Source organism: Paecilomyces variotii (assembly GCF_004022145.1).
Source record: "Paecilomyces variotii strain CBS 101075 chromosome Unknown C8Q69scaffold_17, whole genome shotgun sequence".
Lineage (NCBI taxonomy): Eukaryota > Fungi > Ascomycota > Eurotiomycetes > Eurotiales > Thermoascaceae > Paecilomyces > Paecilomyces variotii.
Window position 1 is genome coordinate 278,621 of NW_021167156.1, and position 15,581 is coordinate 294,201.

General features: G+C 50.8%; 4 protein-coding genes across 4 annotated transcripts; 3 read left to right on the forward strand and 1 right to left on the reverse strand.

The window, feature by feature from the left end:
- Positions 1 to 618: 618 nt before the first annotated feature.
- On the forward strand, positions 619 to 2,805 carry C8Q69DRAFT_408932 (putative malate dehydrogenase; the record flags this gene model as incomplete). Its single annotated transcript, XM_028628225.1, has 8 exons — positions 619 to 696; positions 746 to 967; positions 1,062 to 1,259; positions 1,326 to 1,454; positions 1,508 to 1,641; positions 1,697 to 1,963; positions 2,024 to 2,391; positions 2,468 to 2,805. The coding sequence occupies 8 exons, from the start codon at positions 619 to 621 to the stop codon at positions 2,803 to 2,805; spliced, it is 1,734 nt and encodes a 577-aa protein (XP_028481402.1).
- A 466-nt stretch (positions 2,806 to 3,271) lies between these two features.
- On the forward strand, positions 3,272 to 4,773 carry C8Q69DRAFT_121591 (glycine-rich protein). Its single transcript, XM_028625218.1, has 2 exons — positions 3,272 to 4,014; positions 4,072 to 4,773. Exons 1-2 carry the CDS (start codon positions 3,737 to 3,739, stop codon positions 4,601 to 4,603), a joined length of 810 nt encoding a protein of 269 aa, XP_028481403.1. The 5' UTR covers positions 3,272 to 3,736; the 3' UTR covers positions 4,604 to 4,773.
- Positions 4,774 to 7,888: 3,115 nt separating this feature from the next.
- Positions 7,889 to 8,371, forward strand: C8Q69DRAFT_121595 (hypothetical protein). Its single transcript, XM_028625219.1, has one exon. It carries the CDS (start codon positions 7,991 to 7,993, stop codon positions 8,324 to 8,326), a length of 336 nt encoding a protein of 111 aa, XP_028481404.1. The 5' UTR covers positions 7,889 to 7,990; the 3' UTR covers positions 8,327 to 8,371.
- Positions 8,372 to 9,126: 755 nt separating this feature from the next.
- Positions 9,127 to 14,859, reverse strand: C8Q69DRAFT_488918 (Oxysterol-binding protein-domain-containing protein; the record flags this gene model as incomplete). Its single annotated transcript, XM_028632080.1, has 7 exons — positions 9,127 to 9,154; positions 9,228 to 9,885; positions 9,960 to 10,820; positions 11,333 to 12,002; positions 12,065 to 12,418; positions 12,470 to 13,878; positions 13,941 to 14,859. 7 exons carry the CDS (start codon positions 14,857 to 14,859, stop codon positions 9,127 to 9,129), a joined length of 4,899 nt encoding a protein of 1,632 aa, XP_028481405.1.
- Positions 14,860 to 15,581: the final 722 nt, after the last annotated feature.

The following is a 15,581-nucleotide window of genomic DNA, read 5'->3' on the forward strand; positions in this document are numbered from 1 at the left end:
GGTTCTTCTGGATACGCATGCTGTAATCGGTAGGTTATTATGGTACATGCATCTTGGAAGGCAGAAGATACCGATAATATCTATCGAGAACGGCAACAGATTCGGTGCTTTGGAGGTTTATTTGCTTGTATGACAGGAACTATTCTGGATAGAGAGGGAACTCTCAGTGCAACAGACAGTTACTTGCAATCAGACCCATCTTTATTGAGAACTCCAATTATTGACCAGTCTTCAATGTTCCACGAATATCTATGATAGACAGGATGATAGCGTCCTGCAATGAAGATCATACGATGAATGCGCTCGCCCAGTTTCCTGTTGTTTTACGTCATTCCGTCATGACGTTGGATCCCTCAATATTATTATTCGGCCGACTGCGCATCGAGTGGCTTCCTCTAAAACCAGAATATATTGGGCATTATTGTCGAAGGATTGATCTGGGATCTTTCTTGTCGACGAAGCATGAGAGCCGTTGTTTTTGTTTCCCTGTAAATAATGCGTCTCGCGGCACTTGTACGGCCTTGCGCAGTCAGATTAGCAGATCGCCAATCACACATCTTCATCCCACCACGGAGCAATCTGGGCATTAAGCACCGTATTATTCGCACTGTCGCCTCAATGTCTAAAGAAGCCAAGGCATCGAAATTCAGTCACCTCCCCCGCGCTTCGACGGGGCCGCTTGAGTGTTCCCTAGAGGTGAGTGATCGCATACTCGTAACAGAAATGCAACCTAACCCAGGATCAGGGTGAGGAGCTCTTGCATAATTCTCATTTTAATAAAGGGTCTGCGTTTCCACCGGAGGAACGCAAAGAATTCAAACTACATGGCCTTCTGCCGCCTAACGTGCAGACGCTCGATGAGCAGGTTGAAAGAGCGTACCAGCAGTATTGCAGTCGTCCGGATGACTTGGCGAAGAACACTTTTATGGCTGGCATGAAGATCCAGAGTGAAGTGCTGTATTACAAGGTTGGCTCTCTCTGTCTCCGTTTTCCTGGTGGATCTTCGCGTCCGCTGCTTTCTGGTTGTGATCAGGACCGCAAGCTAACGTTGGTCGGTGTAGCTCATACAATCTCATCTCAAGGAGATGTTCAGTGTAATCTATACGCCGACAGAAGGTGAAGCCATTCAGAACTTCTCCCGGATATTTAGACGGCCGGAAGGCTGCTACTTGAATATCCGCGACCAGGATCGGGTAGACGAGATCCTATCTCGTTTCCAGGGAGATATCGACTACATCGTCGTCAGTGATGGGGAAGAGGTAATGCTCCTCTCTTATACACAAGCCATGACTATCTGGAATTGCATCTAACGATTTTGATCCTAGATCCTGGGAATTGGTGATCAAGGAGTGGGCGCGATTCTGATCTCAATTGCCAAGCTTGTCCTTACTACACTTTGTGCGGGCATCCACCCATCCAGACAGCTCCCCGTAGTCCTGGACTGTGGTACAGATGTAAGTAGACGATCGATGCTCGCTTTCTGAGCTCATGCTGATATCTCACCAAGAATGAGGAGCTGCTTAATGATGGATTGTACCTGGGTCTGCGGCAACAACGAGTCCGGGGCAAAGAATACGATCAGTTCGTCGACACATTCGTAGAATCTGCGAGGAAGAGATTTCCAAATGCCTATATTCACTTGTAAGCTTTACCACGTTTGGTTTTGTATATGTTGCGAGGGCTGATAGAAGAACAGCGAGGATTTTGGTCTGCACAATGCTCGGAGACTGCTGGATAAATATCGCCCGCATATATCGTGTTTCAACGATGACATCCAAGGAACCGGGTGTGTCACCTTGGCCGCTGTCATGGCAGGCCTGCATGTCAGCAAGGTCGACCTGAAGGACGTGCGAGTAGTGGTGTTCGGCTCTGGGTCTGCAGGGACTGGAGTCGCGGAGCAAATTGCAGATGCCATCGCCACGGAAAGCGAGAAATCAAAAGAGGAAGCATCTAAACAGATATGGTTTGCAGTCCCATGCAATCTGTCCTAAAATCGAGGTGGTCCGCTAACCGGCCATTGCAGGTGTCTGGATAAGCCAGGATTGCTTCTCAAGTCTCACGGAGACAAATTGACTCCAGCACAAGTCCCCTTTGCGAGGGACGACTCCGAATGGCCGGATAAGGAGAATCTTGATCTCTTGTCGGTTGTCAAAACTGTCAAGCCCCATGTCCTGATCGGAACATCAACCAAACCAGGCGCGTTTACGGAGGAGGTCATCAGAGAGATGGCCAAACACGTCGAGCGTCCTATTGTGTTCCCATTGAGTAATCCAACGCGACTGCACGAGGCTCAACCCAAGGATATCAATGACTGGACAGAAGGACGGGCCCTCATAGCCACGGGCAGCCCATTTCCTCCTGTGGAATACAATGGGACTAAATACGAAGTCGGTAAGTGGCTCCCGCACAGAAGAGGGTTCGGTGGACCTGGGTCGATCGCAGTCGCTGATACATTTCCATTTTCCAGCGGAGTGTAACAACTCCACTTGTTTCCCGGGCATTGGGTTGGGCGTCGTCCTTTCTCGAGCACGTCTCCTGTCAGACAAGATGCTCGTGGCAGCTATCAAGGCATTGGCTGCTCAATCTCCGGCCCTTAGAGACCCCAACCAGCCCCTGCTACCTGACATTGTACATGTGAGAGAAATTAGCGTCCAGATTGCCAAGGCTGTCATCCAGTGTGCAGTGGCAGAGGGGTTAGCGCAGGAAAAAGACATCCCACAGGATGAGGCTGATCTGGAAGAGTGGATTCGGGTCCAGATGTGGGAACCCAAGTATCGGCCATTGGTACGACCGAGGAACAATTGAGGCTGCTGCCCTCGATCCGTGGATAACTACCAGGGCTGCTCGTGATAATGCACCATCTATGGTGTCTGTATATGACACATAATTGCGCATTGACTGTAGTATACTCTGAGCATGCTGATATACCCTAGCCAATACAAGTAACCACAGGCTTCGGCCTCAGATGATTTTTTTGTGAGAAAGTTAATCGAACATTCCACACAGGAGCCCTCACCTCCACAAGTTATTACAGATCCAAAACGTGTCGAACCCCGCCTGTGGCTGATGCCCTTTCTCCGACAAGATCGAGATTCTCTTGTTGCTGTCTGCCCTGTAGATATTCTTTGCTTGTGTCTGGACTCTGGAGAGTCTAATTAGACATTCTAGTATCTATAATGCTTACTCCGTAGTTAATGCCTTAATACAATTGTTTAAAAGCCTCGAAGAGAGCTCTCCAGGCGTTGCTGATTGAGTCGCCTGCTGTACCATATGGTAAGTAAGCCGCATCACACCGCCACAGTTGATGTGGCGGTGAAATGTGAGCAAGGCAGATTCTGGCTGCAGCTCAGGAGATCTGCTCTACTAACTAGCCATGGCACGACCTATCGTCGCCATGGATCTCTCTGAAAGCATCCAATTCCTCATGGGATCGGTCACAACCTTATTGAGGGTTTGAAGATCTCTCCTTGCTCAGTCTTCCACCATCGACGGAAGGTTACATATATATATTGCGACGACCACCATCATACCCCCGCGCGTTGATCTCATCCTCAATACTTCAGGTCGCCACGGCCGCTAGGCTCTACTGATTCGAGTAGGATCGCTGACTTGCAAGAGGCCCTGGCTGTTTTACGTCTTCAGTCCAAACACCCTGAATGCTTTCATTGTTCGATCCTCACCTACGACTGGCTTCCACCTAGTAACCTTGCGACATCCGCAAAAGACATCCGTCATCATGAAAATCACACTATTCAGCACCCTGCTACTGTTGCTCCCCTCCTACGTCACACCTCTTTCGCTTCCGCGGTTAGATCTCGCCTTGCGCGATGTGCATCTAGCATCGACGCCGCCCGCTGAGCTCTATGAGGCCCCGGACCTTGAAAAGCGCAAAGGCGGCGGAGGAGGAAAAGGAGGAGGATCAAGCGGTGGTTCTAGTGGAGGATCTGGCGGTAAAACTGGCGGTAGCAGCAGCAGCAGCAGCCCGAAAGGGTCCTCGGGGTCGTCACGGTCCAGGTAATAATTGATCTTGAGTCTCTTCTCCGCGTCATGAAGTTGATATATTTCTTACAGCAACGTTGGAGGCACCTCAGCTCGTGGCTCAGGAGCCGCACGTAGCTACGGCGGTGGCGCCTACTATGCTGGCGGAGCCAGGACCCCATACACTGCAGGAAGACGCTCCCCGTCCGGTCTGTCACCTGTTTTGCTTCCTGTCGCAGCTGTAGCCTTTTTCCCTGCGCTCTGGTTATCCGGCGTCTACGGCTATCCCTACGTCCATCCCTATCTCTACTTCAATCCTCATACGCACCGGAATGAGTCGATGCCGGTTGAATGCCTCTGCCAGCAATACTCCGAGTGCGGATGCGATGACAACAACAACAGCACGTTTCTTCACTCGGTCCTGAATGGGACCGTGCCTCAGAATAACAGTGTTGTCCGGCTGGCGACAGTCAACGACACGGAGAAGATCTTTATCAATGGCACATTGCCCAATGGAACGACTGCGGCTTCCGGTTCCTCAGCCGCTTCAACGGCTCGCATCGAGGAATTGAGTGGGTACTGGGTGATGGTTGCTGCTGTCACAGGCATGATTTATATGCTCTGATGGCTGCAAATATGGAAGCTCAGGGTCGCCTGATCCTGCAGGTTCAGATTAACGGCTGTTTCTGGGCCTCCCGACATGTTGCTTTCACTGTATATATTTGGATACTCGGGAGCTTGCTCTCTTGCTTTTTTTTGGTGGATGCCTCTCACGACTGGCGCTTTGGAGGTCATAGTCCCCTTTAATTTTGCTGGTGGCTCTTTGGCGATTCTCAACACTTGATACCATTGATGTTCGTTGCGGAGGGTCTATACGAAACAATTATGACACATGAATATAAACCCGTTGGCGGATATCCGTTGCTCCTTATTATAAGTGTTTGTTAACTGCATGTCCTTAGCTTATGAGATCAAATCGTGCGAATCTCATCTCTGATTGGTCCTATTTCTTTTTTGGCGCAAGAGGCAGCACTGACAACCTTTGGAAAGATAGAACGACCACAGAGTACTCCGTACTCCGTATTGTTCTGGAAACAGACCATTGCAAAGAGCTTTACTGGCTACTCGTGATGGCCTGATCTGACACAAGTTTCACATCATCTGAGGCTGCTTACGGATCGCGTCTCTGCGTCTCTCTAGTCCAATGTTTTGGATCTAGCCAACACGGAGTAACAACACCTGGCTAGATTTGTTGATCTCGGCATCTCATTACTAGCTGATATTATCGGAGCGGCATCAATGATCAAGGTCTATCTGGCAAGTCCTATCACTCGATTCTAGAATCCAAAACTAATGGGACTAAGCCTAGGACCGGCAGTGCTAAGCGATCGCTTGAAAGCTTTGGGCAGCTACTTATCCGAGTGAACCGTCGACGAGCACGGGATGTTTCGCCTTGCTCAAACCATCAATCTTCGCTTGTTTCGGTTATTATTGAGAATAGGGATCAAAGCGTGTGCTGGACACCGACATTTTGCGGTCTCCTCTCAATTGAACTGTGCTCTCGAACTATGTACACCGTCCAGCTCTGCGATATTCGAGAATTGGTGACCACCTTCCAACGGACATCGTAACCCAAAGGGTATTCACATGGATCGGATGTCCTTCTACTAGTTTACCACGATCTAATCAGGATCAAAGTGGACCTTCAATTCGCACCGGAGATGAAGTCTCCCCATTTTTTTTTTTTTTTTTCCAACTACGGAGCGACGATCGGATACTTTCTTAATTACCCTCACCGCTAGGCCCAACTCTCAAAAGGTGCCTTGCGCGCACCCTGACTATCTATGCTTCAACATCGGCCAGTGGAATTGTGCCGTCGAAGCTCGGAGTCCTCCGTATTATCACCCCCGTGAACTTTGAAGTGACCGCGCGGCCCACTCCTTTCCCGCGTTTTTAATCATAATGAGTTTATGCCGTTGGGAGTCTATCAAAGCTAATTCACACCTCTTGAGGCTCTTTACTTCCCTCTTTGGGATGAGAGATGCTGCTGCTCGGATCTCAGTCGGTACCTGCCGGGATAATCAAACCCTAACGGTGATTTGTCTCTTGCTCGCAGTGGTCGGTTCGACCCGAATTCCTCGCATTCGTTCCTGATCGTCGTCCCTTTTCGATGACTTTCTACGACAGCGCCTAATCGTCTCGCAGAGTAGATAGCGAGAGGATGGATTTAGAGGACACCTTCCGGAGTAGACGAGCGCGGCATGCAGAGCATGTCTTTGGAGGGGTTTTGGATGATCTCCAGGTCTGGACTCGGCGTTCGTTCTTGCTGCACTGATGTGCCTTGCTATTATCTTTGCGCATCGCTGGTCTGTGATGAGACACGATGATCGCGATCCTTGATTGACACCGGTGCCCATCCATTATTGCTGACCATCTTCGTCCGACTTATCTATTCTGCCTAGGTTGCGGGTCCAGCATGAGACTACTTGCGTTGACACTTGGGATCAGTGCTCACTGCTAATATTCGTCTCTGCTGGTTTGTATTGCTCTCTGTTCGCGAGCCCCCCTTTTTATTTACTCTGACCGGGGTACGCACGCGCGCCGCGCCGGTCACTAAACAAGCGTCACTTTTAGCCAGGTACCGATCTTCCCCCTTTTGAGCCCAGGTGGTATTTGATGCTAACTTTTATGGTAGAATTAACCGGCCATGTTCCAATGATCATCCTCGCCAAGATAAACTTACTGGCATCGTTCATCATGGCACCGACAAGAAAGTTCACGGCGTTGGAATCTCCCCAGTTACCTTGTCGCGACCAGTTCGCCGGTCGAACCTTCTGATTCGTCACCCTTGCTTGATAGGAAGATGAAGCGCGAGATCAAGATGGCAATTGGGATACTGCGCGAGTTGTAGCTTGGCTGGGGTTCCCCGGCGCTTCAACCCCTGGCGCCGCCGGTATTTCCCTTCAACGTTCCCCCCTCCCTCCCTCTCTTCTCCCCCCTTTCCTATGCTTCGTTTGAGCACCGTTGTTTCTTCTTGGTTCTTGAGACTGTGATCTCAATTCCATCGTCACTCGTTTACTATTTTCCAAGCTTCCAGCTTGTGTCACTCTTTTACTTTAGCAATTCTGCCTAAACAACGTCACTCATTCGATCGCTCATTCAATTCAATCGAAACACTCGAGGTCAATATATACAAACAATCGCATATCGTCGCATCATTCACCTGAACGGGTATCAATTTTCTTAATCAAACGATCACGTTCTCCGGCCGTTGGAAAGCATCACCGAGAAAACTATATATCAACGCGCAAAACAAACCAGTCACCAACAAGACATCAAATCTCGCGACCTACCCAAGATGATCTTCAACAAGGCTATCCTTCTGCTCTGCGCAGCTGTTTCTCCCTTCGCGCTCGCTGAGCCCGCGTCTACTGTGACCCTCACGGTTGTCAACGCTCACAGCAGCACGCCGACTCCCACTCCTACTCCTACTCCCTCTCCCTCTCCGTCGTCGACTCCTGTGCACAAGTTCATCGCCTCTACTGGCACTGGTGCCCGCTTTACTCCTTCCGCGGGCCGCTGGAACTCGACCCTCCCTATCCCGAGCAACCCCGTCAAGGCCCCCAGCGAGCCCGCTTCGTCCGCTGCTTCTGGACCAGCCTCCGGCGCTTCCTCGCCTGCTGCTACTGGCGCTGCTGCCGGCCACGATGTCGCCGGTGCCGCCATGATGGCTGGTGTCGTTGCCGTCGCGGGTCTTGTTATGCTGTAAACTTTCAAGTGAAAAAGTAAAACCGGACAGAAAGCGCATTTTATTGGGATTGGACTGGATTTGAATCCCATTCGGAATTCTCTCTAGGGAATTAGGAAGGAATTGTCGAGAGCAGAGGAAGTTTGGCGTGTCGTTATACCCCCATCAGATGAAGAAGTTATTAGGAGACGTGGAGAGGAGAGGAGAGGAGAGGAAACCATATGGAACCCTGAGGCAGCAGAAAAACCAAAACCAAATCAGGACATGGAATGGAAATGGAATGAAATTCTTGCTTTTTTTTTTTTTTTATTCCGGACCTTCATCCGAAACTTCTATCTTACGCCATTATCATCACGCCCACACATTATACCCTTTTTTTACTCTACTTCAACCCCCGTGTGCGTGTATGTTTATATTCTATTTTATATCCCTCTATTCTTTCTCCAAGAGCAAGAGCAGGCGTGCTTTCTCCTTTTTTGTGTGCTTTTTTTTTTTCTATATCTTATTTTAACCTGTTCCCTCGGGGCATGGCCTGAACCCTACCTACCTAACGACAGTATGGTTTCCTTTTTTTCTTTTTTTTTTTTTTTGTATATATAATTTTTTATCTCTCGATAACCTTTTTTTGTTTTATGATCATCTTACGGTCGAGAATGATTCCAATTCCAATTCTGATTTTTATTCTTAATTCAGATCGTGGTTTCGGTTTCCATTGTGGTTGTAGTTAAATTTATATTATCAGAGGAGTGGAAGTCGCAGTTAGTATTATCTTCCTCTTGGAGGTAGGGGCAGAGTAGAGTAACTATGTATACTAGTTATACTATACAGTATATATATATATGGTGTCGGAGCCTACCTACCTACAACAGACCTGTCGGGTTCCTCCCACGCCTTTCTAGCTCTACCTATAGAGATAAGTGGACTGAGCTAGTTAGTTGCTAGAGAATTGAAGCTCAGCGAGCTTTCGCTCCAGATATAGTATTAATATATATATATATACATGCAAAGATTAGTGTATAATCAACTTTTGAATGAGATAGTGAGTGCATAGGAATCTCAGGATATAATTTAGTTGTTTTGCGTTGTCTAGTCTGGTGATAGTTCGGGTTCTGTGATTACTTTTTCTTGTTTAATTATCTGTGATTCTTTTGGATCTATTCTATCTATCGATCTACAGGCACTGGGTGGTTACGCTGATATTTCATCCCATTTTCATTTCTAAAGGCTAGAAGCTAGAAGCTAATGAATGATTCCTTCCGCTGTGGAGATTGATAGGATTCGGAAATATTGTACAGAACATGCTTTAACCGAGTCGAGGTTGGTATTGGAAGATATTAAATGAATACAAAATACAAGTGAAGAGAAGAGAGATCACATCAAATCACGTATTCCCCTTCGCATTATTCATTCTTGTAGGTAGCTTCGTATCTATTTTTGGTATATGTTAGTACCAAAGACGAGATTGTTGGGTTAGTGATCGATGAATGGGATGAAGCCATACCTCTTTCCTCGGAAGGCCCAGATGCCCCAGTTTCCGCAGGAGACGTCGTGCGGGTCGAGATCGTTCAGATCCCATCGGAGACTGCGGAAGATATTCTCGCCTGGTTCTAGCAGAATGTCGAATTCGCCGGCGCATTTCTCGTGAACCCATTTGATATCCCGGTCCATGTCCCACTGCGTGTATCCTGTGCAGATGATCGGGACTTTGGTTTCGAGCAGCTGCGGTAGCGTCTCTGCCCATTCGAATGAGCTGGCTGGGTGGCCGAGACCAGGATGGAAGAGCATGAAGCAGTCAAAGTACGGGTCGTAAGGATGGAAGTACTGGGCTTGGTGCATCGTGTGGAAGTAGTCGACATATGTGGTGATCTTCATCTGGGGGCCGAGACGGTCCTCCACGATTCCGCCGAACGGGTTGGCCGGAGTCCGTTCAGGAAGAGGGAACTCGGCATCGCGATTCGCCATGGCTTCTGGTCCGATGAAAATCAACTGGATGATGGCTCGCGGGAACATGTGCGTCAGCTGCAGCCAAACTTCACGCGGAAGAGAAGATTCAGCGCGAGCTCCCAGACAGAAAATCCGCACCGGTGGCGCCTTCAGACGCAGACCTGCGATGTCCATTCCTTCACCTGTCCTGGGAGGATGTAGAGTGTATCGGAGAGCTACAAATGCCACATTCATTAGTTTCACTTAAGAAAGGTCTTTCCAAGCAGCAGTAAATATCCACGGAACCCACCAGCCATGCTCTTCAGACCCTCGACTGTAAGTCTTCCGCCCTTCTTAATGTTGTAAGGACTGAGTTCATGCAGCACACTACCGACAGTAATCGGGTAAGTGAGCATTCTGGTAACCTGCCGCATGCTCCTGTCATCATTGATAGCCAGGAACTCCCGTGTATACAAGAACGTATCCCAGTTGGTCATGTTGATGACAAAGTTATCATCCTGCGGTCCCGGATAGCTGAATTCTGGGAAGAATCGTCCCGAATGCAGGTCATGGTCATCCTCATTGATCTGTCTGATGGTGTCGCACACTTCTAGATGAGCCTCGAAATCGTCCATCCAGTGTTCCTCCGAGCAGTATATCGGCACTCCACAGTCCGGGCACTCGAAGTGAGAGTGAGCCGGCGGCAGCGCGCCGTGCGGATCCTTTCTCGCTTCCGGGTCATGCGGTGAATCCGGCAGGCGAGTCTGCTGGTGGCTTGGATGAGGGCAGAAGGCATTCTGCTTGATAAATTCCGCGCGCTGTCGAATTGCGGGAGAGGGCGACTTGGAAAAAGGATGGAATAGGTTATTCGGCTTGAGCAGCGTCCGGGTTTCGTTGAGATGCTGAGACGGTCCAGTAGCACCGGCTGGGACACGCGGTCGTGCAGCAGCTGAAGAAGTCAATCGCTTGCCAGACTCCTGCGCTTCCTTCGGCTGTAAGCGGCTCTTTTGTCGTGAGTCTAACCCTCCAGCAATCGGAGACGCCAGGTGATGTTTCCGCCTGGGGCCCGGAAGATACCCAGGACGCACATTGGAGACCCGGGCTCGAACATTGAGCCGCAGGCTCTGGAGGCAGCGGTCACAGGTGAAGCCGGCCCGCATCATGCAAACTGCTGTTCGAGGTCAGGGCGAATGGATCTCGGAGATCGTGAAGCTTTTCGTTTTGGCTGCGGGACGAGACGGTAACACGTGACCGGGGTCAACTAGAGCAACGATTAACTAATTCATTATTATTAACTAGTTATTACTTTACTGATAGAAGATCTTATATTTGATAGTTAGAAGGTCTTATATTATCAAACAAGGCCAAGTATACAATGTCATCAACACAGGCATATTCCTTGTTTCCATAGGATCAAGTGAGTCTATTAGGGTGTCTACATGATATGTTGGTATAGGTCAAACTCCCGAACACTTCCCCGGACCGAACACGTCAAGAGGGAATCTTGCTTGTGTCGATCCATCCAATGCAAACGACGGCGCAATTAAAAGTACACACGCTTCATACATGTGCATATGGCACATCAAAAGATATCCTCGCTAGCACTCCAGTCATGCTGCTCCCGGCATTTCCAATACTTGCCGGTGTAGACCCAGAACTCCTCGCCACTGACAGGACACTTACCCCTGGTAAACCACTTGGGAGAATACTCTTCACCCTTCATCTCTCTCTCCCTCCTCTTGGCCCGCTGCTTCTCCTCCACACGGTTCTTCTCCGTCGCGGCAAAGTCATACTCGCCTTCCTCCATCGCCCGCTGGTCGGGACGGAGTCGAGTATCCGTGGGGGGCAGGTTCTCCTTCAGACGGTCAGGGAGAGCATTGAGCGTCACCACAAACGGTGTCAAGTTGAACGGGATGCCGCTGGGCCGAGGGTTGCTCTTCCAGACAAGGAACGTCTTCGCGGATTCGGGGTCTCGCTCCGACACCTCAGCATGGAAGCCAGGAGTGTGGCGGGCATAGATCTTGTCATTCCAGCGGCCACCAATGCTCCATTTCGTCTGTCCGTCCTTGTCCATCACCTTTCCAGTAACCTGGTACGCGGACGACGCTTTCCAGCCTCTAGGCTTGAAGTCCAACGTGCAAACTTCACCGGTGGTCCAGTTCTTGATCTCCATCGGCCCGTAATTGTCAACTGTCGGGTTTCCAGTGATGATGCCAACCACGGAAGAGGTGACCTTCTTCCACGTGTAGAGCTCTTCACCGCCAGTGATAGGCCGCAGCTTCAAGAACCACGTACCCAAGGGGTTGATGTCGAACGACTTGCCATAGAACTTTGACTTAACAGCAGACTCGCCCTAGAATTTACAATGTCAGGGTTGCCATAGAAAGAACAGAGCCAGTATATATATCTGCTTACATAGTAGTCCCATTTGGGAGACTCCGCCCACGCCGCACCGATCGGCGGATGGTGGCTGACCTGTTCGATGAAGAAGCGGTATCCTTTGTCAGGTCTGACATACTCGTAAGTCTCACCCAGTAGTGGGTTGAACGGCTTCGCGACTCTGCCAATCGTCGAGGCATACTCACTAGCTGCAAAGGCAGCTACATAGAGCATACGCTCCATAGAGTCAGCACGGTCCGCAGCGACATCCAGAAGATCGGCATATTCCATGTCCTCCGCTACTCGCTGAAGCAGAGAAGTGGGCTCGTTGAAGGAGACTGGAAGCGTCATCTTCGTCATGTCCTTTCCGATCATGGACTTGAGGATACCCTGTGATGTGTGAGAAAAGTGAAGCGTCATGAAAATTACACAAGAACATACCCATAGCGAGATCTTAGGTCGGTTATCTGCCTCCATCTTCAACTTCTCCCTTATTGGATCCTCGTAGCCTCTGAACGACGGGCTGATCTCGGCTTGCTTCATGACACGAAGATTGGCGCCCTCTCCCTCCGGAACTGGCTTTTCTACCTTGACCTCGGACTCTGCTAGAGGTTCGGCTTCAATCTCTCCGGCATCAACAGCATCAAAAAACTCGTCCTCCTCGTCCTCGGAATCGCTGAGGTCAGGAATCTGCACGGGGGTGGGTGCCTTAGAAGGTACAGGCTTCTCCAGAAGCTCCGCTGTTTCAACAGTCTCGCCATCAACTGCCGCCGGTTCCTGAACCTCTTGTCGAAGAGACTCGTCCACCGTGTCATGCTCCGTCTCCGGAACGTCAGGAAGCTGTGCTTCAGTTCGTCCACGACTGACTGGGCGGCTGGTAGCCGCAGAGGCATTTCCTAGAGCCTCTCTGAGCGCCTTCTTCGTGCGTCTCCGCTTGTCCTCCGATTCGCCAATCCTAGATTGCAGTTCTTCATGCTCCTGCGCGACACGGGCCATGCTCTCCTCCCACATCTTGCGGGTATCTTCCTCCTTATCTAGCCTGTACTGCCAGTAAGCGTCCCGGTCGCGGGATATCTTCAGAAGATCTTGTATAAGGCCATTGAGACTGCTAACGGCAGCCTGGTAAGTGACGAGCGCCTGTTCGACTGCGGGATCTGATATGAGCATTTGAGGGTTCTCAGACTTCTGGTTCTGAAGCGAGGCTGAGACGCTGGCAAGGAGCTCAAGTTGTAGCTTCGCGGACTGGGCGGTGATATTAAAAGCGTCCTTGTCGACTGGCTGAATATCCCGGCTTGAGGCGTCATCGACATAGTCGTCGTCCACATCATCGGGAATTGTGGTCACCTGGCTGGACATCCGCCGGATGTTCATCTCGTTCTGCGTAACACTGGGGTCATAAGACGGAGCATAGATGGAAGCATCTTCATCTACAGTAGTGCTGTCCACTGTCGTGCGGGATGGCTGCGTGCTCAGCCTGGAGCCATTGCTAGTTGGAACACCCAAGGACGAGGGAGCGAGACCCTTCCTGTTTGCCTTGCTGCTGGCGATACTCGGGGTGTCTGTCACGCAGTCTGATGGCTGGCCATCGACCTGCTCCATCTTAGCTTGCCGAAAGGCCTCTGCGGTCCTCGTTCGTCTTCGCTCCTCCTCCTTTGCCTCGTCCTTGGCCCATTGTATAGCATTGTTCAGAGACCAGAACCATCGTTTCGCTTCGACAACATGATTTGCCTTCAAGTGATATTTCACAGAAGACTTGCCAAGGATTTCAAATCGTGTCTTGTCCTGGGAATCCATGTGGAGCTTGGCGATTCGCATATTAATAGCTCCGCGACAAGCGGACCCGGCATCATCTAGATAGGAATTAGTCTAAGGCCGGGCACGGGCACGAGGTGAATGGGCTTAGGGAACTCACCTTGGTGTTTGTAGTAGCTCAGAACACCATCCTCGAGCACAAACCAACGCAGTTTGTAACCACTCGTGTAGTTGGTCCATTTCTTCAGATAGCCTCTCATCTCGCGCGCATCCTTGCCCGCGAGTACCGTCTCCGGGCTGCCCTGGGCAGCAGCATTACCGAGAATGGCCTTCTCTTGGATTCCACGCTGCGCTATCACGGCAGCCGGGGATTTCTTCAGAATTGCCCGCGTCTTGTCATCCTTGGTCACATCCTGCGGCAGCCTGCCCTTCTTGTCACGGCGGAAGGGATCCGCTCCGCGCATGAGAAGAATCTGGAGAAGTTGTGTATCCTTTTTCCGAGCCCCTTCATGTAACAGAGTTCCTCCTGTTTGTATCGTCTCGCTATCCGTCACGAGCTCCAAACCATTCACATCAACACAGCCCTGAACACGGGGTTGTTCGAGGAGCCTTTCAAGCTTCTCATAAGCCCCTTGTCTGATGAGCTCTTGTATCTCCTTAGTTCTGGTGTCGAGGAACAACGACCGCGCAAGTTGAAGCTGCTGGAAGATCTCCGGCGTGCGCGCGACATCAAGGGCTGTTTGGCCACGGTAGTTGAGGATCGTATCATTGATGACCGGCCTGTCCAACAACTCCCGCACTACGGTAGCCCGACCGAGCTGGGCAGCAAGATGCAAAGGAGTGTTGCCCTCACGGTCGCGAGCGTTGATATCCAGGTCATCCCCCGTAGATAGGACGTATTCCACGACCTGAGGCTCGGCGCATTGGATTGCCAGGTGCAGGATGGTTGTCCCCGGGGCGCAGGCATTGATTCCTTCGGTTTCCTTGGCCTCCTTGATGGCCTTCGATATAGCACCCGTATCCCCGCTTCGGAGCACTTCGAAGAGACGGAAAGTCTTCACGGACTGATTGATCGACATGCTCTTCGGTTCTGGGTTTCCGTTTATTTCTGGTTTGGCACCGCCGGCGGCCTCCTCGGAGGGCACGCTCTCCAGTGTATTTGCTGGCGATATCTTGGTAGGTGAACTGTCCCGCAGTGACTTTTGGCGACCGAAACCTCGACCGCTAGTCCGAGAGAGAGAGTGAGTGAGAGCGTGGCCGCTCGGAGAAGACGAAAGGGACTGTGGAGAGCTGTTGCCGCCGCCGGGGCTCTCGTCCATCACGTCCTCCGTCTTGGACTTGTCGCGATGGAGAATCGAGAGTGCCAGAGCACTCTTGCTGCGCTTGTGACTATAATAATATCAGAGGGGTAACGTTAGCACGCATGCGACTCCTCGCAAGAGCGTCTCAAGAATCCCGGCCGCTAACAGCTTGGGCCGTGCAGGCGCTTGAAACCCCGCCGTCTGACAGTGACACGCGAAACTCGAGATGGTTGATAGTTGACTGCACTCGGGCAGCTATTGTTGTCTCTGGCAAAGGATGGACACCAGCGTCGTCTGTCCTAGCTTCCAGCGCATCCACGGTACCAAGGCAGCAACGACCCGGGCTTCAGGGGCAAAACGAAGCACTCACCTCGCGCTCTTTTCCGTCATCTCGGCTCAGCACGGGGCAGACCGGTCACAGAGAGGAGACGGATCGATTGCCTTGCAGGAGAAGGAGGAGAATAAGTTCCAAAGAAGGGAGGAGAATCACAAGACAAGAA

Excerpts from the sequence above, each read along its gene's own strand:
- C8Q69DRAFT_121591 (XM_028625218.1), top strand. The coding sequence starts at position 3,737 with ATGAAAATCACACTATTCAGCACCCTGCTACTGTTGCTCCCCTCCTAC. Across the intron at positions 4,015-4,071 it reads TCGGGGTCGTCACGGTCCAG|CAACGTTGGAGGCACCTCAG; the intron begins GTAATAATTGAT and ends TATTTCTTACAG.
- C8Q69DRAFT_121595 (XM_028625219.1), top strand. The coding sequence starts at position 7,991 with ATGGAATGGAAATGGAATGAAATTCTTGCTTTTTTTTTTTTTTTATTC.